General features: G+C 57.5%; 2 protein-coding genes across 2 annotated transcripts; one reads left to right on the forward strand and one right to left on the reverse strand.

The window, feature by feature from the left end:
- Nucleotides 1–2,241: 2,241 nt before the first annotated feature.
- Nucleotides 2,242–6,005, forward strand: METTL27 (methyltransferase like 27). The gene is given in 6 exon segments (XM_044915134.1): nt 2,242–2,629; nt 3,216–3,344; nt 3,571–3,706; nt 3,971–4,063; nt 5,694–5,814; nt 5,816–6,005. Coding segments are annotated over 6 exon segments (783 nt in total). The 5' UTR covers nt 2,242–2,452; the 3' UTR covers nt 5,943–6,005.
- A 1,112-nt stretch (nt 6,006–7,117) lies between these two features.
- Nucleotides 7,118–8,766, reverse strand: CLDN4 (claudin 4). Its single transcript, XM_021700525.2, has one exon. It carries the CDS (start codon nt 8,536–8,538, stop codon nt 7,909–7,911), a length of 630 nt encoding a protein of 209 aa, XP_021556200.1. The 5' UTR covers nt 8,539–8,766; the 3' UTR covers nt 7,118–7,908.
- Nucleotides 8,767–23,488: the final 14,722 nt, after the last annotated feature.

A 23,488-nucleotide genomic window follows, 5' to 3' on the forward strand; every position in this document is an offset into this window, starting at 1 on the left:
TGGAGGTGTAGCAGCCATGAAGAGGTGACAGTCATGAGCACAAAGGCCTCCATGCACAAGGTGGCAGAGAAGGAAGATGACAAGAGCGTGGGTCCCTGATGGCACAGCTGAGCCTCTGACCAGACTGCCCAGTCTCAGCTTCCTTGATGAGCCCTGCCAATCTCTCTGTCTTTAAGCTGTAGCTGTTATGTGTGTTCAGTTATTTGCAGCTGAACACAACGGATTCACAACATGTTCACTGTACGCCTTTGGACCAAAACAGATCTGGGTTTGGACCTTGGCAGGTGACAGCTGAAATCTGGGTTTGCTCCACTCCCCCAAAACTGCTCTTGCCAACATCATTGTATTAATTAAGGGAAATGATGAGTTATTGTAACAGGCAGTCCTGAAATCTCAGTGGCTCAACACGATGAAGTTGATTTCTTGCTCCTGTTACAGTCTGATGCAGGTTGGTGGGGAGGGCACGGCCACGCACAATCATTTAGGGTCCCAGACGCTGTCATCTTAGCAGCCCCATTCTCCTCTGGGTGTTCGGAGCCCCTCCACAGAGGATTGGAAAGGGGGTGTTTATGGTCCAGGTCTGGAAATAAAGCTCTTCACCACCATCCACCTTCTATTGGCCAGAGTTCAGCCACACAGCCACACACACAGATGAGGGAGGCTGGGGCACGACGTCTAACTCAGAAAGAGGAAGTAAATTTGGCCACTGGTGTACACTATCAGGGTCTACCTTGGCCCCCAAAGACCTCCACATCCCTACAGACGGTGCTCACTTCTGAAGCCTCATTTTAAACCACCTCAGTGTTGGCCATCCCTCATCTTTTTGAAACACTCTGTTCTTGGCATCCTTCCTGACTTCTCTGGGTTCTCTCTAGCTCTCCTAGACACTCCTCTTCCTCCCTGAAGGGTTGGGGGTCCTCAAGCGGGGTCCTGAGCCTGTCCTCCTCTCTTTCTCTTCTCTCCCCACACATCTCACCTTTACCAGCTGCCTCAATCACCCCTGGTTATACTCATGACCCTGAATCTGTCTCCAGCCTGACCTCTCTCCTGAGCTCAAGACTTGCATCAAACAGTGTCCTGGACATCTTCACATATACACTTCAAACTCAACACCCTCAAATGGTGAATATCCTCTTTGCCCCAAACCTGTTCCTCCTCCCCGGCTTCCCTTGTTGTGAATGGCACCATCATCAACCCAAAGGCTCAACTCCCAACTGCTTGCTTCCCCTCCCCATGCCACACACTCTCAATCACCAAAGCCCTGCTGCCCAGGCTTCTACCGCTGAAACATCTCTGAACTTCATCCATATCTCTCCACAGCCATGACTGCTACCCAGGCTCATGTTACCAATACCTCCTTCCTGGACAACTGCGACAGGCTCCCAAACTCCTCCTGCCCAAACTTTGATCCCCAAAGGTTCTCTAGGCTAGTGCTTCTGAAACTTTAGGGGCACAGAAATCACGTGGAGAGTCTGTTTAAAGTAGACTTCTGGGGCCTCCCCACCCCTCTTGCAATCTGATTCTGATTCACTTGGTCTGGGGAGGGGCTCAGGAATTTGCATTTCTAACCAGCTCCCCCTTAAGGGCGTCCCCTGGAGGAACCCAAGCTAAAGATGCTGGCACAGAGGTTGTAAGTTTGGGGACCGTACTTTGAGTAGCAAGGATCCCCGCTCTGTCCAATACGGAGGCCTCTAGCCACAGATGGCTATTTAAATTATTAAAACAAAATAAAACTTAAAATTCAGTCCCTCGGTAGCACTAGCCACATTTCAGATGTTCAACTGCTCCATGTAGCTAGTGGCTACTCTATCGAACAGCGTCCAGTATCGAACATTTCCATCGCCACAGAAAGTTCTACTGGATGGCGTTGCCCAGACCAAGGGGACCGTTCTAAAAATGAAGCATGATCTTAGGTCCCCCTCTTGCCCATAAGATTTCAGAGGCTCTCACTTCCTAAAAGTAAAAGCATACAAAGGACGTCGAGAGCCGGGAGGGCACAGAGATGCTCCTAAACTGGGAAACCCTGAAAATGCTTCGGAGGAGTCCAGATCTTACCAGGCTAGAGAATGGCCAAGAACTTTGAGCTCATTGGATGATGGTGGAGGGGCGGTGCCAGCGCTTCCCTTTGATTGGGTACTTTCTCGTAGCGGAAAGCCAATCATCGAGGGCGGTGGGGGCGGGGCCAGGCTCGGCCTTACAAGCCCCGCCCTGAGTTCCGGTGCTCTAAGCATGGCAGGGGAGTCGGATCGGCGGTGAGTTCTGACCCCCTACCTCCTTAGATCCCTCTGGTGCTGGAATCCGGCTCACCGCACTGGGAGTGGGGAGGTGCGGGCAGGTCCTCCCTCCCGCTGCGGGGAGCACCCTCCCCCCAGCCCTGAAGGCCACGTGTCCAGTCTCGCCCTGTGTGTACTGTCACCGCCTATGAAATGGCCTGGCGGGTGGAGGGTTGGGAATGGGAGAGATCGCAGTGGGCCTCGAGATACCCAGGCTGTGTCCCCACAGGAGGATGGCTCAGGAGGAGGGCCGGAGCCTGTCTGAGGCGCGGGCGCGGGTGGGGGTCTTACACGGCATCACCGACCTGGGTAACAAGCTGCACTTCTATAAGCGCTGGGCTCCGGACTATGACCAGGTAAACTGGCCAGGCTCCTCACCTCCACCTCTCTTGCTCGCCCAGCCTCAACTTTCCTATCTGTAAAGTGGGAAGAGTTAGCCTCGCATCACCCCAGGGTGGCTCGTGAGAATGAGGTGAGCCCCTGCAGTCCTGCCCCCTTCAAGGACTAGCCCTTCTTTGGCTCACCTATAGCAGCCCTGCCCTCTGGCTAGCCCCATGGCTCCACATTGGCAGCCCCTAGAAATCAGGAACCAAGACCTCCCCACCCTGGGACTGCAGCCCAGGCAGAGGGGCTGCCTGGAGGAGGTGCCTCTTGAGGGGTCACTATGGACTAAGGAGAGAGTGCTGCATTGGCCGGCAGAGCAGTTCCCAGCAGCGGGCTGTGCACTGACTCTCTAATGCTCACCCCTGGGCAGAGGAAAGCATCTCATGCTGGAGTCCCTACAGGGCTGGAGCCCTGCACACACACACACACACACACACACAAACACACAGAGACACACACACACACACACAGCTTGACCTGGCTGACTCCTAGACAACCCCACATGGAGGTCCCCCAGTGGGGCACTGGGTGCCCATCGGCTCAGCACTCTGTCCCCAGGATGTGGCCGCCCTGCAGTACCGTGCCCCACGCCTCGCAGTGGACTGCCTCACCCAAGCCCTTCCGGGCCCACCTCATGCTGCCCTGATCCTGGATGTGGCCTGTGGCACTGGCCTGGTGGCTGCCGAGGTGAGGCGTCCCTGGATCCCTGCCCTCTCTTCAGCTCCCCATTTGTTCAAATCTCCTTTCACCCAGAACTTTGGCCCCAGAACTCTGCCTCCCCCCTCGGACTCACTGGTCCCAAATACTTGGACTGCATTTACAGCAGGGCCCACTGCCTTCCCCAGGTGCAGGGACCCAGCTGGGAGATGGCAAGTGTGAACTGTGACTGAGTCCCCGCCCCCCTCAATCTCAGCTGCAGGCTCGGGGCTTCCTCCAGCTGCATGGAGTGGACGGGAGCCCAGAGATGCTGGAACAGGCCCGAGCCCGTGGCTTCTACCAGCGCCTCAGCCTCTGCATTCTGGGCCAGGAGCCTCTGCCCAGTTCTGAAGGTACTTCCCTCCCACCCAGGCACCTTTCTCTTGCCCAGCCTCCATCCCCCTCCACAAGCCCCCTCCCCCACTGAGCCCCCCCAAAGCCTCACTGAGACCCTCTCTGAGCCCCTGTGAGCCCCTCTCTCTCTAGCACTCCACCCCATGATCTGATGTCAGCCAGGATGGGGCCACACCTGCCATAGCAGGCCTGGTCCCTCCTGCTGGGTATCATGAGGCCACGACAAAGACAGACCCCCACACACATCTCCACGTTCTGCATAGGGACCTTCGACGCAGTGCTGATAGTGGGTGCCCTCAGTGACGGCCAGGTGCCCTGCAGTGCCATACCTGAGCTTCTGCGAGTCACCAAGCCAGGTGAGGAGCGGCCTATCCAACCTGTGCACACACCTTCCCCCTCACCACGCGCACAGACACCAGCCTCAGAACTTCTCGGGCCAGGCGAGGGGCAGGGGCCTGCCCCAGGTCACACAGCCTAGCCTCCCATCCCAGCCACCGGCGGCCACTGGCAACAGACCCAGGCAAACGGGAGGGGCAGATGGGTAGCCAGCTGGCCTCTTAGCCGTCGGACAGCTCCACTCTCCCCTCTGGCTCTGGCTCCTCGCCTCCAAGCAGTGGCAGGGCCCCGGCCCCCACGGGATTGCGGCGGGCACTTTTTGTAAACTCCCCATGCGGGCTCATGTGCAGCTGCGGATTCTGTTCACTGTGCTCTGACCTGTGCCTTGTGCCCAGCTGGGCTGCGCTCCTGGCCGCAGCTACACACCCTGCCCTCTGCGCTTCCATCACCAACCCACCCCACCCCAGGCCGGGGCCCGGGGAAGAGGGCCGGGCCACAGGGGAGCAGTCAGAGGAGAGCGGTGTTTCCGTGGGCCGGGCCGGGGAGTGAGGGTAGCCCACCCAGAAGGCGGCCACAGGCGGAAACAAGAAGTCAGGCAGACAGCCGCAGGAAGTCATGGGCAGAAAGGGGAATGACGGAGCGGGACGGTGGTGGGGCCCTGACTCGGCTGCGGGACAGGGTCAGCAAGCCCCAAAGGTGCCCCTGTTACAGCAAGACTGCATCTTCTCCCTGCCTCCCTCGCCCCCACTGGGCCCAGCAGGACCCGTGGCTAAGCCTGGGCAGGTCTGGGCAGGCTTTGGCCTCAGGGAACCGTGCAGGCTGACAGAAGTGGGGTCTTGAGTGGGGTCAGAGAGGTAGTGACTGGGCTCGAGAGAACAGGAAGCTCCCATGAGAACCAGCCCAGCCCATGCTCGTCAGGCCCCTCAGTTGGCCGGAGCCCCGTCTGTCTGCCCACGTGGCACAGACTTCCCTGCTTTGGAGCCTTTCCTCCCATGGAGCCCCATCCACCCACCGCGGAGGGTCCTACTTCTCCTCACCCCTTCCTCCAGGAAGCCCTCCAGACACCATCTCTCCTACATGTATCTGAGCCCACACTGGGCATGCTATAGGTGCCTGGAGAAGACCCGAAGGGATAGGTCATTTATTCATTCAGCCAGTGCTTAATGACTACGTAGTCCTTCCTGTGACCCCGGGGAATCAGCCCCACTCTGTAAGCTGGGCAAACAGACTCAGAGAGGTGAGGGGACTTGCCCGAGGTCCAAAGTGCTTCCTTCCTGTTCCTCCAGACACAGCCTCATCCTGCGGCAGAGGGGCTGGGTGAGCAGTGAGGACGGAGACCCCTCCCTCCCCCGCCCTCCCCGTCCAGGGGATTAAGCCAAGAATTCCCAGGGTAAAGGGCACTTGGGCCTGGAAGGGGTGCATAGGAGGCTGTCAGGCTGAGGGCGCAGAAGGGTATTCTTGGGGCAGGAATGGTGAGCCCCCAAGGTATGGAGGTGGGGAAAGGCTGGCCCGGGGACAATGCTGAGAGGATATATGCCCTTGAGGACAGGAGTAGAAAGGGACAACCTTCCCAGGAAGGGATGGGCCTCGAGCCTGGAACCAAGGCTCCTGCCCCTCCCCCACCCACCTTCCCCCACCCCCCCTCCCCAGGGGGGCTGGTGTGTCTGACCACCAGGACCAACCCATCCAACCTGCACTACCAGGAGGCCCTGGAGGCCACGCTGGACGGGCTGGAGCAGGCTGGGGCGTGGCAACGCCTGGTGGCCTGGCCCGTGGACCGGTGGGAACTGGCCACCTCCGAGCTTGAGGTGGGGCCTGGAACTTCGGACAGTGATGGCTTCATCTCCGGCATTGTCTACCTGTACCGGAAGCAGGATGTGGCCCAGGTGGAGGGAGTGAGGCCCAGTCCTCAGCCCCCCACTGACCTCTGACCCTCCGCGTGACCTCAGCCAGGCCCATCCTTGGGCCTCCTCTGCTTCATCTGTAAAATGGGGCCCCTGTGCCAACCTTGCCCCTCAGGGAGTTCTGCCTATTAAATGAGTCCCAGAAGGGGTCGCAGGCCTCTGGCTCTGATTCTCTCCCCCAGGAAAGTGACATCTGTCCCTGAGAAGGACGGAAGTGAGAAGAGACAGAACAGAGAGGGCTCCCACCCCAGGCCGTCCCTGAGCCAGGCATGGTAGGGCCACAGATGTGACATTGTGACTCCTGCCATGGTGGCAGGTCCTCTCACCCCAACTGGAGGACCAGGAAACCCGTGCCTCTGGCCTTGACCAAATACTTTCACGTGCCCAGGATTCTCATTTCTAAAGAGAGTCAGCAAGCTCGGCTCCAGGTGTGTCTTGGAGGCTCATTAGGAAGGAGCCTTGGAGCTGGGCCTTCAGGACGAGCAGGATTCAGAGGGCTGGAGAAAGGGAAAAGGACATTCCAGACCCACAGCAGGGACAGCCTGGACCAAGGCCAGGACATGGGACCTGGAGGGTGAGCGGACCAGCCTGGCTTCCCAGACAAAGCGGGGGCAAAGAGGGGGAGAGGGCAGGTGGCCCACTCCCCAGAGCTGAGTGTTCTTACCTGGCCTCCCTCCTGGGGTCCCCAACCCTTCACCACAGTTCTGGGCACACAGCGTGTTTCCTATGTTTGGCTTCACCTTTTTTTTTTTTTTCTTTTTAAGATTTTATTTATTTATTTATTAGAGAGCGAGCGAGAGAGAAACAGCATGAGAGAGGAGAGGGTCAGAGGGAGAAGCAGGCTCCCCGCTGAGCCGGGAGCCCGATGTGGGACTCGATCCCAAGACCCTGGGATCATGACCTGAGCCGAAGGCAGTTACTTAACCAACTGAGCCACCCAGGCGCCCTTGGCTTCACCTTTTAACAAACGAAGGGTTTTGAGCAAGGTGATTCCAAAGGTGAGGGCCAGCTCTGATTTGTCACAATTCCTCAAAACCATTTTTTTTTTTTTAAGTGTTCTTGTCCCGGCCACATCACAGTGGTCCTGCTCCTCGCCGACACCCTGCCCAGGCTGCCAGCCCTGCCCTGCCCACCTTCACGGCTGAAATCAGAAACGATACGGTCTTCCTGTGCACAGGTCCCATTTATTGTAGAAAATAATAGTAATTACCATGACAAACAGATCTCCTTAAGTTACAAAACAGAAACCAGAGAGGAGGCAGGGAAAAGGCCCAGGACTTCCTGGGAGTGAAGGCCAGGGAGAGACCGCCCCCGGGGCCGTCCCCAGGATGTCCAGTGACCTTGGCAGGGGTGGCGGATGTCGCAAGTCCCAAGAGTCCCGGGGTCCTGCTGCCGAGGCTGCTGAGATGGAGCCCTGAGGCTGCAGGGTGGGGGCAGGAAGGGGTGCGGGCTGCCTGGGCAGCCTCCATGGCCTCCTCCCCACCACTACCCAAACCAGTTTATAGCATCTTCACCCCTCCCCTACAAACCCGTCTGTCAACTCCGTGTCAACTCTGGCTCCGCGGTCAGGTGGGTGAGCGAGGCCCCAGCCGATCTCCTGGCCGACACGGGCATGCGCAGGGCACGCACTCGGAGGCAGAGCCCAGGCAAAGTCAGGGCTGAGCTGTCCTGGCCAGCAGGAGCATGCTCCCCCCTCCCCCACCACACCTGTTACTTCTGCCCCCTCTCCTGTATCCCCCGGCCCTTCAGCGGAGGGTGGCACAGGAGTCTCTTTCTGTCCATCCTTGCTGGAGTAGAGGGGGCCTCAGGTCGGTGTCCAAGGGGGCTAGAAGGGGCTGAGGGCTGCCGGACCAATGGCCTGGCTCAGTCCCCGCTTGCCCAGCCCTGGGGCCAGCCTGGGCTCACGGGCTGTGCCTTCAGTCCAGGGAGGAACAAAGCCGGCGGGACAGAGCTGAGTCGCCTTACACGTAGTTGCTGGCTGGGGCGGAGCGGGCGGCGGAGTACTTGGCCGAGTAGGGCTTGTCGGTGCGGGGCGGGCAATTGCAGCAGAGGAGGGCCCCCCCCAGCAGCAGCAGGCCCGAGGCGGCCCAGCCGATGTAGAGAGAGGCACCCATCTCCCGCTTCTGGCCCGAGGCCACCAGCGGGTTGTAGAAGTCCCGGATGATGGTGTTGGCCGTCCAGGACGCGGGCACCATGACCAGCAGGCCGGCCAACAGGAACACCACGCCCGCCACAATCATGGTCTTGGCCTTGGCGCTCTCATCCTCCACGCAGTTGGTGCACTTGCCCCCCACCACGGAGAGCAGCACGCCCAGCACGGCCACGATGATGCAGATGACCATGAGGGCTCGGGCCGCCTGCAGGTCCTGCGGCAGCGCCAGCAGCGAGTCGTACACCTTGCACTGCATCTGGCCGGTGCTCTGCACCACGCAGTTCATCCACAGGCCCTCCCAGATGGTCTGCGACGTGACGATGTTGCTGCCGATGAAGGCCGTCACGCGCCACATGGGCAGCGCGCAGCTCAGGATGGCGCCCAGCCAGCCCAGCACGGCCAGCGCGATGCCCATCACCTGCAGCCCCATGGAGGCCATGGCTCAGCGTCTGCGGGGCTCTAGGACCTGGAAGGCTGTGGGGGTCCGGCCCTGGGGGCTGTAGGAATCCAAGCGCGGAGGACAGACCCTCGGCGTCCACAGGGAAGACTTTCTCTTGGAGTCCACACACGTCAGATCAGCTCCCCAGCTCTCCGGAGTCAGAAGCCCAAGCCTGGCCAGTGCACCTAAACGGTTCCTTTCAGCCACGGGCTCTGCACCCGATACCGGGAGCGGTTATATGGCTCTGCGGTGGGGGCGGGAGCAGAGGGAGGGGTTTCAGTCCCTGGGTCCTGCCCCCTGACCAGTTTCTCTGGATTCCTGAACCCGGGCCAACAAAGGCACTTCAAGGCCTCAGCCTTGGGCCCCTGAGTCAGGATCCTGGAGAGCCAGTCTCGGGGGAAACTGCCCTCTCCCCCTCCCCCCGGGCCCGTTGCTGAGGTCAGCCTGGAGACAGACACTGAGTCACAGCTCCCAAGCACCCGGACGCAGGGGGCAGGCAGCCCCAGCCACGGTCAGGTCCTGAACACCAGGATCCCTACACCTCAGGGCTCCCTCACTCCAGGCTTGGGTGGGCAGACAGGGTGGGGACCGTCAGGGAGAGGGTCTGAGGATGAAGTCCTGGGAATGTCAAAGAGCGGCTCCACCCTGATTACTGTATAGTCCCGTCCTTATCACCGTCCCCTCTGGCCCCATCACTACTATTCCGAGTCACCATCCGGGCACTTGCCTCCCCAGCGATTTTGGTGTGGGCTTGATGAGGGCGGTTTGGGGAACGAGGGGCTGGGGGACCAGGACTCCTGGGTCTGTCCCCTGCTATCTCCTCCCTTCCCACCACCAGGCTTCCCAGCCTGCCAGAGGAGGAGGTCTTTTGGCTGAAGAGAGAAGGAAGCCTGTCCCCCTGCCCCACTCCCCAACCAGGAGAGTTTCAGCCAGTTCCTGCTGGGGTTGAGGCCACTTGGCCTGAACTGAGTGGGGGAGGTCACTGAGAGCAAGCCATGGGCCAGGCCCTGGGAGCATAAGCCCAGCAAAAGACTGTTTACTCAGGGAAGACACACAGCGGTGGTCAGATAAAGCCAGGATGGGGGCAAAGTCCCATGAGACCTGGAAAGGGGAGAAAGAGCTCAGACTGGATGGAGGTGGGGCACTGGGGAGGGGGCTTAGGAGGGAAGGGGAGCCGCAGGGCACAACTCGGGGGGGTGTGGGGGATGGGCTGTAGTCTCGGGTTATGTGCAGAGGGCACTAAGGGCAGGAATCACCACGAATGGGGCCCCTGGGAGTTGTGCAAGGCAGCAGGTCTGGGTGAAGGAGGACATTTGGGGAGAAGCAACATGGAGGACAAAGGGTACTGGAGCTGGGGAAATGCAGCTAGTTATAGGAACCTGGAGGAATCCAGTCTGACCAGACCCTGGGGTTGTGGGGGAGGGGCCGGAGAGAAAGGGCCAGAAACCTCTGCCCCAGAGATCACCCAGCCCCGGGATTGGCAAGGGCACTGGATGCCAGGCAGAGGGGTCCACACACCTTAGAAAGATGTCTCTGGAAACTGAATGGAGGTGAAAGAAAGCAGGGCAGGGTTTGGCGGGGTCTTTATGGGGGAGAGGGGTTGGGCCTCACTCATCCTGGCTAGATCAAGGGAACCCCTCACCCTCCACATGGTCCCCACCAACATGGCTCCCTGAGCTCACAGCATTGTCCAGCAACCAAGCCCGGCCCCCTGGGGTGGCCGCATGTCCTTGAGCTTGCTCCGGGAGAATCAGCAAGTGTGCGTGCTTTAGAGTGATTTAAGTTGGAGTCATCTGTGAGCCCTGAGCACACGGGAGGCCTCTGAGATCCCATGCGGATGGCCTGACAAATCACAGGGCCGGCTGGGACAATCCTGCATGGTGGGGAAGTCGAGGTCTTGCGTTGTGGGTGGCCCCTCTCTGAGGCTGGGGGCTCCAGGAGGACAGAAGCAGGGGTGCTCAATGAATGCTCAAGGCACTAAGGCAGAAGGCACTCTCCTGGTTCCCAAAGACCCTCCCCCACCTTCCCCTACACTTCCACCCCCCCTCCCACAGGCACACACACCAACACAAACAGGGATGGTTTCTGCCCGGACCACACCTCCCGGGTTTTCCTTACAAGGCTCAGAGGAACAGCACACGCGGACGCCTGCGGGCTCAACAACAGAGATAAGTACAATTCGAGATTGACAATAAGTGCTTTCCTGTGATGACCTCATCACAGCCTGCCCGAAAGTAAGTAGGGCAGGGACTCTTACAGCCTTGGTACAGATGGGTAAACCGAGGCCCAGAGAAGGCCGAGGGCTTGCCCAGGACAGGATGGGCACTCCATCATCAGAGCCTCCTTACTCAGGTGCCCCTCATCCATGGTCCCAGCGCTTCAGTAAGCTTTCTGAGTCCAGAAGTGGGTTGGCCAGGTGGCCAGACCCCCTCCCCGCCCCGCCCTTGCCAACTTCCTGCCCTTGTTTTCTTGTGACACAGCCAACTGGCACTTGGAGGAATAGGAGTGGGGGAGGGGGGCACACAGGCCCTAGAACTTTCCACCTGTGGCCCAAAGAAGTGACTAAGAAGCTGTCCTTCCCTGCCCAGTTCAGCCAAGCACATCACAGGTGGGGGAGGGGCTGAGCATAGGGGAAGGGCAGGTGCAGGGGGGCCCAGGCGAAGGGCAGGCCCAGAGCAGGGGAGGTCTACAGGGAGCCCCGATGGGGCTATGGGCCCAGGTGTGCAGAAGGAACAGGAGGTCCCCCGACACCGTGAGCAGCTCTGCACATGAGTGGAGCTGGAGAAATATTTGTGGAGGCTTGACTTGGGCCAGGAGGCCCTGGCGGGGTCCCGCCCACCTGCTGCAGGAAAAACACCCGCAGAGACTGGACACTTTTCCTGCATGCGCTCTGGCTTCCGGAGCCTGCCGCTCCTAACAGCTTGAACAACGTTTTACTGTGACATCTAATGGGTCTGCCATCCATCATCTTTGCCTCTGAGGTGAGCAGGGCTGGGTTGGCACTTACTTCCTCTTCTTTCTCCCAGTATTCACTGCCTAGTTTTATGCCGATAGAATTATTATCATACATGCTGGTTTTTTCAAGGACAGCTCTCTCCCCATATCTGTTCACCCATCCCTGCCCGCCTCAAAAGCCTCTTGCCAGCCATGTGACCTTGGAGAGGCCGGTTTCCCTCTCGGCCTCAACTTCCCTCTTTGTCAAATGAGGACATTGGTGCTCCTCCGCTCTCAAAGACAGCTGTCAAATGAGATGAGGCTGTGAAAATGCCTTGTCAGCTGGAAAGCGCACTACCAATGAGGACGAAGGAGCCACCCCTCGGCTCTGGTCCCCCTCCCACCAGGTGGGAGCTGGGACTCCTTAAGACTCCTCGTCCCCCGGAGCCCTAGGAGCTCAGCCAAGCCTGGGATCACAACTCCCCACCCCCCCACACACACACAAACCTTGTGACTTGTGTCCATTCCCCCGGCATCCCTAGGAAAAGGGCAGCTACAGTCTCCCACCCAAACCTAGCCATTCTGCTGCCTTCTGAGCCCAGAGCCTGTGTCCTTCTAGGGACTTCGCCCGGCCCACTGGACCCCTACCAGGACGGCCAGAAGAATCTCCATGGGCCAAGCAGACACGGGTCCCGGGACCTTTCCTCCTTATTCCCTGGGAACAAGAAGACTAAGACCAGTGAGCTGATGCCAGCTCAAAATTATTCCCCCACCCCCCACCCCGCCCACACACCGAACGTAACATTTTGATCCTTATAAAATCAAGCAGATTTTTTTGAAGACAGAAAGGAAACAGCCTCACTCTCAGCTCAAAAATTGGTCTAGCTGAAAGTTGGTCCAAAACTATTTATTTCTGGGGCGCCTGGGTGGCTCAGTCGGTTAAGCGTCTGCCTTTGGCTTAGGTCATGATCCTGGGGTCCTGGGATGGAGCCCCACATGGTGCTCCCTGCTCAGAGGGGAGCCTGCTTCTGCCTCTCCCCCTGGCTCATGCTCTCTCTAACAAATAAAATATTGTTTTAAAAAGCCATTTATTTCTGCAGAAGTTCACAAACTTCTCAGCCCACAGCCACGAGTTAAGATCCTGTTCTTTTTTTTTTAACTAGAGACAACGCCATTAAGTTCTAAGACGTTTAAATTCCAGTAAATAATCTGCAACGGAATTGTCATGGTCCTCGGTGAGTTTACACATTGTGTCACCAAGGTCACTTCAGAGCATCCCCCTGCGTTGTTCCAAGGCTTCCAGAACAGACCCGGGCCAGTGTGGACCGGCCGCCTCCTGCGTGGCTCTGGCAGCAACCGGGATTTCCCCAGGGTGGATCCCGCTCCGCTGGGAAGGCTGGGCCCCGGGCCGGCACTCTCAGAATCTGGGGGAGGACATGGTGGCCCCTTTGTGGCTCCCCTCTGAAATAACCCCAGCCTTCCCTGGGTCGAGTCCCAGTTCTAACACCACCCGTTCTGTGACATTGGGCAACGGCACTGAACTCTCTCAACTGATTTCCTCATCTGGGTAAGGAGGATGACGAGGCCTCCTTCCCAGGCTCTGGGAGGCTCAGGGAAGACAGAGAGTCAGGGCCCAGGAGCTGGGCCCCCTGAGATTCTTCTGGCCACCCTGACCGGGGTCTGGTGGGCCCAGAGGAGAGGCCCCAGAAAGCCACAGTTGCTGGGCTCGGAAGTGGAGGCCCAGCCCCAAGCTGAGCAGGTCGCCCTTGGCCCTTGGCCTGGCAGCCCACACCAGTGGCCATCCTCCCCACTGGCTCGGGGTGGGGTAATGACAGGCCTGGCTGCATGGGAGGCCTGAGTGCCCAGCCTGGCCAGACCGGCTGAGCCTGTGCTGCCCCCAGGCCGGGCCGCATGTGGGCTGGTGGCGGGGGGAGGTGGCAGTTCCAAGGAAGAGTAGCCGGGCTGGCCAACCCCGGCAGAAGGACAGGGATGGGTTCGGAGAGGGGGAGGGGCTTAGGGAGGGGCTGGGGGCCCCCCCTGAGTGTGCTTGGTTAGAGAGAGGGTCAGATGCGGCTAGGATTCTGTGAGGGGGAGACTTACAGAGAGGACAGGACTGAGTGAGTTTTTAATTGCTTCCCATTAAATTTGTGCCTTGGATCCCAGCTTCAGGCTGGCGATTTCAAAGAGCCCCATATTTATGGGTGACCGTGGCCATCCTCACCATCCCACCCTGCTGTCCAGCCGTTCACAGGCAGGCCACTCCCCTACTTCTCAGAAAAGTCCATCCCAGGCCCCAGGCATGAGACCTCCTTCCCACCCACCCCTGTCCCTCCCGCCCTGCGCCCCACCTTCTCACTTCAGGGCAGCCCCTGTCTCTGCTGGTTGTGTCTTCAATGTTCCAGAAGCAGTGGAAGGAGAGAACCTAAAGGCCAAGGGATCCTTGAGGACTCTAATCTGATGGAGGAGTTAACCCTGCCCAGCCCCACCCCTCCCCAGCCAGGGAACCTGCTTCTGCCAGACCCCTCCAGTCAGTTGGTCAGCAAATAGCTTTCCCAAAATACCTGACAGGGGCCAGGCACTAGGCTGAGGGCCTTAGCATTACGGGAAATCATTTTCTCTTACTACAAAACTATGTGGGGGTATCATCGTTCCCACTGTAGAGATGGGAAAACTGAGGCTCTGAGAACCGATGTGACATTCAGGGCCACCAGAATAATGACAAGACCAGGATTCACACCCAGCCAGCCCTGCCTGATTCTGGGGCTTGTCCTCTGCATCCATCCTCTCCTGCACTGGACTGGCCCAGGGCTGGCCAGGGAGCTCAGTGGGGAATCTGGCCGGCACCTGCCCTCAAGGCCCCCAGATCTGAAGAGACAATTTCCTACACCAGAAAGGCCAGCTCTATGTGAACTCTGCAAAGGAAAGGGCCAGCTCCACCCGGGGCCCAGGGCAGGCTTCCTGGAGGAGGTGACAGGTGGAAGAGAGAGTTCTCCAAAAGGGGAAATGATGGGGGGGCGGGGGTGGAGGGCCTCTGTGGGGAGCCAACAGACGATGGAGCTGGGCTGGAAAGCAAGTTGGGCCTATCAGGGGAGGCCTTGAGTGCCGAGTCCAGGAGTCTGGGGGCACAGGGGAGCCAGAGACAGGCTTTGAGCAAGGGCAGGCCCAGCCAGCTGTGACTCGTGGGTAGGTACCTGGGCCAGTGTGGCAGGTTAATTGGAGAATGAGAGACAGGACGGCTTCCCTGCTTTCAGGTGGATGAAGGAGCCTCAGGGCAGAGGAGACGGGGCTTCATGGGGGTCGGGGTGGGGGTCATCTTGACCCAGGACCTGCCTGGACCCCCAGAGCAGCCCACTGGCCCTGGGCTAAGCTGGGCCGTGTCTCCAGTGGGCAGAGCCAGGGGCTGGGGTCGTCCCAACCTGCTTCCTCCCCACCCCGCTGGTGGGAGCCTCCGAGGAGCCTGGAACCCAGCACCCTTGCCCTCCAAGCAGCTGAGGCAGGGCACACGCCTGCGGACAACAGAGCAGAGAAGCTGTTTCTGTTTCCATGACACACCGAGAGGGAGAGAGAAACCAGCAGGCTGACCTGGGGACTCCCAGGCTGGTTGCCAGTGAGTCAGCAGTGACAGGCCAGGAACAAAACATATCCAAAGTCTAGGGATCCTAAGTGGCATCACCCCAACCCCAGGTGACTCAGAGATCACATTACCCTTCCCTCCCACTGCAGAGGCCCCCCAGGCCTGGCTTCCGAGCCTCTGGCCCCGATGGGGCAGACCCCACCCCCAGATCCTGACCCCTCGCCTCCTCGGGCCCCGTCAGTCCAGCTGCGAGATCTTCTTGGTCCTCCTGCCAGGTGCACCCACTGACCCAGCCCGGCCGGCAGCCTTCATTCCCCGTGGCTCCCAGCTCCGGATGGGTCTAGCTCCGAGGAAGGGCACCCGACCCGACCTGCCCCATCAGCTGGGGAGCGGGAGGAGGGGGCGAGCCCGGAGCAGCCACACTTGTGTTTAGGTTTGAACTTTTTTCTTTTTCAATGTTCTTTTTATGGCACGGCTTAACCTACCTGGTTTGAACTTCTGACGGGCGCCCGAGTACCCACCCGCAGCACTCAGTCATGCCTTTCCCTCCCACCGCACACCCCTGCTTCTCTCCAGAGTGGCTGGGGGAGCCTCAGGTGCCCGGGGGCGGGGGGGGCGGCTGGCCAGGCACCACCAGGTGTCACCACCCTCACTCCACGGCTCTCCCCACCCCGCGCAGCCTACCCAGGCCTCGCCACCCAGGCAGTAGGAAGGTCCCCACAACACACCTGAGCGAGTTTCGTTTCTTTTCTTTCACTCACCTTATTTCAGCCTTTAGCATCTCCGCCGGCTGGCAGGAAATCCAACCTCGCTCCTTCCTGCAGCTCCTTCTTTACCCAGGGATGCTCTTGGTCCCAGGACACCCACGAGTCCCTCCTTGTCCCCTCAGCCATTGCCAGGCCCTGGCTGCCATGGAAACCTCCAGGCTCCAGGCCCAGTGGCTCCTCCAGGGCCTGGGGCTCAGTGGCCTCTCAGCTACACGGAGGAATCAGAAATCACTGACCAGGAACCATATAGCCATCACCTAAAAGGTACCACCTTCTGTTCCTGGGAATAGCGCTGCCGGGCACATAGTAGGAGCACAGGTAGGAGCTTTCCCTGTCACGGCCCATTCTCAAGTGGCCCACAGCCACCTAAGTCATGGCATCCCAAAGGAGGCACCTCTTCCCTGTCCTTTTGGTCTGTCTCCACTCCAGAACACCAAACCCTGGCTCTTCTTGACCTTGGCCTCTACCTTGGGGTCAAGCTCAGGGAGAGCTGCTGCCTCAGCCCTGTCTCTCTTCCCACCCACCCCCCACACCAGCCATTGTCTCCCCAGCCTCCTTGCTGGCCTCTCTCAGGCCTCACCCTCCACACCAAGCGCACAGTGACCGTGAGACACACACTAGCCTTTTAGGCTTCCCCGGTGCCCCAAGTGAGCAAGATGACGTCCGCCTCCCGGAGCGGACCCTAAAGCCTACCCTAGTTCTAGCCCAGCCTTTCTCTCCTGCCACATATCCTAATGTCCTGATGTCCGCCGCGTCCGCCAGCCACTTGTCCCTTATCACCACGCTCTGCGCACACCGTGTCCTTCTCAAGCCTCCTACCTTTGCACAGACCGGGGCCTCTGCCCGAGGAGCACGCTCATCATTTTGCCAACACGGCAAAGCCCATCCCATCCTTCAAACCCCAGCTCTCAGGCCGCTCAGGGGCGACCCGTGGGCTCACCTACATGCTTGTGGTCACCCCCATCGGAGCACCTGCCACAGTGCGCGTGGATGTGGCTTCTGCCGCCTGCCCCCCAGCTAGGCGGGGTTTCCAGGTACTGCTCTCTGGCTCTCCCAAGGAGAGCCTGCGTGTGTCTGAACAGCCATTAAAGGCTAGTTCCTGGGGCACCTGGGTGGCTCGGTCGGTTAAGCATCTGTCTTCGGCTCAGGTCATGGTCCCAGGGTCCTGGGATCGAGTCCCACATCGGGCTCCCTGCTCAGCAGGAAGCCTGCTTCTCCCTCTCCCACTCCCCCTGCTTGTGTTCCCTCTCTCGCTGTGTCTCTCTGTCAAATAAATAAATAAAATCTTAAAAAAATAAAAAAGGCTAGTTCCTGAATTCTTAGTTATCACTGAACACGGGTGAAAAAAAGAAGGCAAATATTACTAGAAATAAATGATTGGCTACATAAAGGGAGGAAAAGAAACAAATCTCCGGAGCAGAAAAGTTCCAAAAACTGAGCATAAAGGCTGTACCTTCATTAAGGGAAAGCATAACCCCCTCGCCTCAAGTGTGGGCTGCAGTTACTTCCTTCCAAAGAGGACAGTACGGGAAGGGGGAGAAAAAGAGTAAATTTATAGTCAAGGAACCTGACAAACACTGCCTCAGCCAGGTGATCAAGGTCAACATCAATAGCCAGAAACCATGTTGGTCGCATATTGCCTGGATGGTATGTAAAAAAAATAGCACTTTCCGGGGCGCCGGGGTGGCTCAGTCGGTTAATCGTCTGCCTTTGGCTCAGGTCATGATCCCAGGGGCCTGGATGGAGCCCCACGTGGGGCTCTCTGCTCAGCTGGGAGCCTGCTTTTCCCTCTCTCTCTCCCTCTGCCACTCCCCCTGCTTGTGCTCTAACTCTATGTCAAATAAATAAATAAAATCTTTAAAAAAAAAAGCATTTTCCCTCTGTGATCTTGCTCCCCCCCCCAAAAATAATCCCAGTCTAATCATGAGAAAACATCAGAGAAATCCCAATAGAGGCGCATCTTACAAAATATCTGATGATCAGGACCCCTCAAAACTGTCAAGGTCACCAAAACCAAGGAAAGTCTGAGAAAGTGTCCTGCAGCCAAGAGAAGCCTAAGGAGATAGGATGACCAGACATAAGGTATCCTGGATGGATCCTGGGGAAGAAAAAAGCCCTTAGAGGTAAAAACTGGAAATCAAAATAAAGTATGGGCCTTAGTTAATAACAATGTATCAATATTGGCTCATTAATTGAAACAAATATGCCATACTAATGCAAGATGTTAATAAACTGGAAAATTGGAATTAAAATAAAAATAATTTAAAAAACAATAGGAAAACTGGGTGTGAGGATTATACAGGAACTCTCTGTACTATTTTCTCAATTTCTCTGTAAATCTAAAACTGTTCCAAAAAATAAAGTCTATTTTGGGGTGCCTGGCTCAGTCAGTGCAGCATGTGACTCTTGATTTTAGGGTCATGAGTTCAAGCCCCAGGTTGGGCGTGGAGCCTACTGAAAAAATAAATAAATGAAAATAAAGTCTATTTTAAAAAGAAAGTAGGAAAGCAAGCAAGCTAACTAGCTGAGCCCAAGCCCCACCTCCTTCAGGGAGCCTTCCTGGTTCCTGCTTGGGCAGTGAAGGGGCACTGAGGTTGCAAGCGGGCACGACTCAGTACTCAGTTCTGCTCATGTTCCAGAACCTCTCTAATGGGGAACGTCATGTTTTAGGAGATGCATGCTGAACTATGGGGCAGCCAACTGTCACGGTGTATTCGCCTCTCAGATGGGTCAGAAACAAAAAGTATGTGTGTGGGGAGGGGAGAGAGTGAGCAAATGGAGCAAAAGACTAGCAACTGGTGAACCTGGTGGACAGTGAGCGTTCATTGCACTCTTCTTGCAACTTTTCTGTAGGTTTTCAATTCTTCAAAATGAAAAATTCAGGGACCCATCAGGAGGGTGGGTAGGAGGCACCCCCCTTCCAGGTAGGGGAAACCACAGGTGCAAAAGTGGTGAGATATGGGGGAGGTGGGGAGGGAGTAGAGGTCTGGAAGGCAGGAGGGGCAGAGAGTATGGGAAGACAGGCAGGTGGGTGAGGTGAGGGCCCCAGCAGCTAAGCAGGGGTGCGGGGTGGGGATGCTGAGGTGCAGTCAGCAGGCAGGCGGACAAGACAGGAGCTCCTCAGGCCTGGCCCATCCCACCACCCTGTACCCTGCAAGCCAGGGCCCCAGAGCTGCCCAAGGGCTGGGGCACACGGATACTGTCCACCCCCGCCCCAAAACACACCTACAAGGGCTCTCCTAGCTCCCGTGTCCCCAGCCCCATGGCCACCCATGCCTCGATTCCCCAGCCTCTCCCCAGCACCTGGCCCCGAACCGATTACACTGGGCTCCCCCGCTGATGGGAAGTGGCCTCCCCTGCCCTACCTAACTCCACAGCCCCCGGCCTCCCTTTGGAATGAGTCTGGTACCAGAGCAACCCTCCCAAGCTCTTTCTCTTCTCTGTGTTCTGGCCAGGCTGGGGAGCTCAGACCTCGCTGCCTTGGAGGCAAGGCCAGTAACAGTAATAGTAATGCCCCGAATGTTCATAGCACTACTATCCCAAGAGCCAAAATGTGGAGACACCCAGTGGCCATCAGTGGATGAATGCATCAACAAAGCCTGCTATGTCCCTACACTGCAATTATTATTATTATTTTTTTAAGATTTATTTACTGGGGCACCTGGGTCGCTCAGTCGGTGAAGCACCTACCTTCTGCTCAGGTCATGATCCCGGGGTCCTGGGATCGAGTCCCACATCGGGCTCCCTGCTCAGCGGGGAGTCTGCTTCTCCCTCTGTCCCTCCCCCTGCTTGGGCTCTCTCTCTCTCTCTCTGTCAAATAAATATATAAAATCTTTAAAAATAATAATAATAGGGGTGCCTGGGTGGCTCAGTGGTTAAGCGTCTGTCTGCCTTCGGCTCAGGTCATGATCTCAGGGTCCTGGGATCGAGGCCCGCATCGGGCTCCCTGCTCAGCGGGAAGCCTGCTTCTCCCTCTCCCTCTCCCACTCCCCCTGCTTGTGTTCCCTCTCTCGCCGTCTCTCTCTGTCAAATAAATTTAAAAAAAAAAATCTTTTAAAAAAATAATAAAGCTGCTTCAAAAACAGTAATAACTAGCACTTCCCCAGTAGCTGCGGTGCCAGGCAGTCCCCACACAGCTGCTGTTACCCCTCGGGAAACTCCGATCTGGTAATATCGGCGCGTTCTACCACCGAAGGAACCGAAGCTTGGAGCACTGCAGTGACTTCCCCAGGGCCACCCAGCTTGTGGAGGCAGAACCTGAACCCAGAACTGACCAAAAGCAAAGCCGGAGTGTGTAACCACGACCACAAGCGTCAGGTCTGCTCACGCTCGTTTCCAAGACATTACTGAGCCCCCAGCTCGCTGGAGCTGCGGGGCAAGTCAGAAGCCCACGGGCCCTGCCTTCAAGGGCTGCAGGTGGGTCAGGCCTGCCTGAGACGGCGCAGGGCTGGGGTGAAGGGTGCGGGCACGCAGCAGGGCAGTGGAAATTCAGGGTGCCTCTCCACACCCCCCGCCCACAACCCCCCCGTCCAGAACGCACTGGGACGCCCAGCAAGCGGACAGAGCCCTTGGCAGGGGCGCTGCACCCCGAGGACAAGCGCTGGCTGTCCACCTCCCCGCCAGGGTTGGGCCAGCCCCGGGTCTGCGGCCACCCTCCCAGGAGTGGCCCCTGTGTGTTTGCTTGTGGGAACTGCAGGCTCCGAGGGGGCCCCGCGCCCAAGGGCCCAAGGGGCAGAGTTTGGAAATCCCGCTCCTGCGCTCGGGCGGGTGGAGTGGAAGGGAGCACCGTGACCGGCAGGGATGCGATGGGGCCAGTGGGGTTCAGCAGAGGGCCGGCGTGCAGTGCAAATCGTGAGCCATAGATGGGGTTTACGAATTTTCCATCATGATGGAAAATAAAAGCCGACCGGTGCCGTGGGTTGGGGGGTGCGGCTGGGCAGGCCTGAAGTGGGCGTCTTGGGTGTCTCAGAGGACACAGCAAGTGTGGCTGAGGCCCTGGAGCAGAGGGCGGGGAGGGGACCACCCAGGGCAGGACGGTGAGGTCCACGGGAAGGGGGCAGCCCATTCGTGATGGGGTGGCCCCGGGAGCAGGGGAGGGGCCGCAGGGCAGGCAGATGGCACTACAGCCCTGGTACCCTGTCCTGGGTCTGTCGGGAGGGGTGGACCTGAGAACTGAACTTGGACATGGGGAGGACGGCTGTCCCTCCACAGAGGGGCAGGAAGGAGGTGGGGGGAGCGTGGGCTTGTGTGAGAAGGGGAGGAGGGGCGGGAGCTATCCCGGAGCCCCTGGGGTGATGGGGACTCCAGAGTCAGGGCCCCTGCTGTCCCCTCCCCTGCCCCATCAACCCCTCGGCCACAGCAGGCCACCTGGGCCTGGGAAGGTGGTGAAACCCTGGCCCATTGGAGAGGTAGCCTGGCCAAGGTCAAGCTGGCCATCTCTGAGACCCCGCCTTCAGCCCCTTCCCCTCTCTCAGTACCAGCCCCTCGCCCAGTCCCTGCCTTTGATACAGCCTGCAGCCTCCCCAGGCCCCTGCGGAGAAAGAGAGCTTCGTAAAGAGACAAGGCACAGAGTAGGAGGCTGGGTGCAGGGAGGGCCTCAAGCTGCCTAGTGCCCGGAGGGCTGGGGCTCATCTGGGCAGCGCCCCGGCACAGTTTCCAGGCAGCCCCCAGGCTCGGTTTCAGCAGGCCTGGCCGAAAAACGGAAGAAGCCTGGGCAGGGCAGGGCCTCTTTATGGCTTCTGGTGAAACCTGGCCCTGGGGACAGGGAAGAAGTTTCCCTGAGCAGGTGGGGAGGGAGGCGTGACTCATTCTTCCCTCCCAGGCTCCCTGACACCGCACAGCCTCGGAATTACCCCAAAGCAGCCAACCAGGCCGGTCCAAGAGAAAACAGCTCCAACCCCACCCTGGCCACTCTCACCTCCCACCTCCCACCGCCACCCACAGGAAAGGACAGACCACACCCGGAAAAGTGGATTCCCTGGATGAGAAACACACACCCTCTCACATAAGCACAAACCCACACAGACACACACATACACAACACACACCCCAAAGTAAACACCCACCACCCACAGATGCTCACAGGCGCACACACCCAGGAGGCCCCGGGTGCCCACCCTGAAGCCCACCCTCGCTGGCTCCCAACACAGCACAGCGCCCAGTGAGTGTAAAGACCTGCTCGGAGACAGAGCAAGACCTGGGTACCCCGGCTGACCCCAGAACCAGTTCTCAGTGGGCCAGTCGAAGAGGCTCCTGAGGGAGAGGGAAGGAGATAAGGCAGCGAGATAAGGAGATAAGGTGGAGGGGATGCCAAATCGGGGTGGTCACAGCTGAGGAAAGAAGACACAGACTGGCTCTTAGACAACTGGGCCAGGCACTTTTTGACCACGAGAAGCTGAGGTGCCCCACGCCTGCCTTCACTGCCTCCAGCCCCCTATCTTAGGCCTAGGATCCCTACCATAAATCTTACTATCCCGGCGCAGGTGTCCACAAAGAAAGCCAGGGGCAAAATCACTCCCCAAGAATCCCTGGAATCAACAGCACCTGGCCACACTGGCTATTTCTATCAGCGCAGCCCAGAGCTGAGGACAGGGCCAGACCTCCCAGGCTGTGGCATCTGCTGATGTGTTTGGCAACTTCCGGTGTGTATGATTCCTTCATATTTTTATACCTCAGACAGGCTTCCCAGGGCAGGGCCTGTGTGCTCCCAGAAAATTCTCCCCAAAGGCACGGCCATGGCTCTCCTGTCAGACCAGGGCCCCCGTGTTAAAGACAGAAGGAGTGCTAGATATGATTATTTTTATTGACGGCAACAATAACTGAGCATGTTTCACTTCAGTCAAAAAATATATATATATATAAGAGAACTGGGGAGAGCAGAGATAGCATGCCTACTGGGATTTCTCATGGAGCAAAATAAGGGTCACCAAATTCCAAAAAGGCACAAACTGGGACAGCTTGGGGACCAGCATAGTATATTATATACATATATATTATATAAAATATATAAATATTCATATATAGTCAATATATAAATTCTAATATATATATATACCAGAAATAAACTAAACTAGAAATATATATAATTATATAAACTAGAAATAAATATATAAACTAGAAATAAATTAAATAAAATTAAATTCATCTGAATGAAAAGAACTATTATAAAACTTTCAGAAGAAAATAGAGGAGAATATCTCTTTCTTGGAGCTAGGGAAGCATTTTTAAATAAGATTCAAAAGGTATGAAAGATGAAAAAATTGATAAACTTGGGCACATTAAAAAACTGGCATGATCAGGGGGACCAGCTGGGTCAGTCGGTAGAGCATGAGACTCTTGATTTCGGGGCTGTGGGTTCGAGCCCCACATCAGGTGTAGAGATTACTCAAGAACAAAATCTCTATGGGGACGGGACTAGAGGTGGATGGGATGGATCTGGCCCCGGGGACAGAACTACGTGTCCTCTAGACCACTTAGCCCATCTCCCAGCCTCTCTTAGCCCTACCTAAAGAAAAATAAATAAATAAATTAAATTAAATCTCTAAAAAAAAACACCTGGCCTGATGAAAGATAATAAAAAAGTTATACAACCCACATAGCCAACAAATGGTTAGTAATCAGAATAGATAAAGATCTTCTACAAAATCTATAAGAAAAAGACAACCTAACAGAAAGA

This window comes from Neomonachus schauinslandi, chromosome 5, assembly GCF_002201575.2.
Source record: "Neomonachus schauinslandi chromosome 5, ASM220157v2, whole genome shotgun sequence".
Taxonomy (NCBI): domain Eukaryota; kingdom Metazoa; phylum Chordata; class Mammalia; order Carnivora; family Phocidae; genus Neomonachus; species Neomonachus schauinslandi.

Coding starts and splice junctions, on each gene's coding strand:
- CLDN4 (XM_021700525.2), bottom strand. CDS start 8,538: ATGGCCTCCATGGGGCTGCAGGTGATGGGCATCGCGCTGGCCGTGCTG.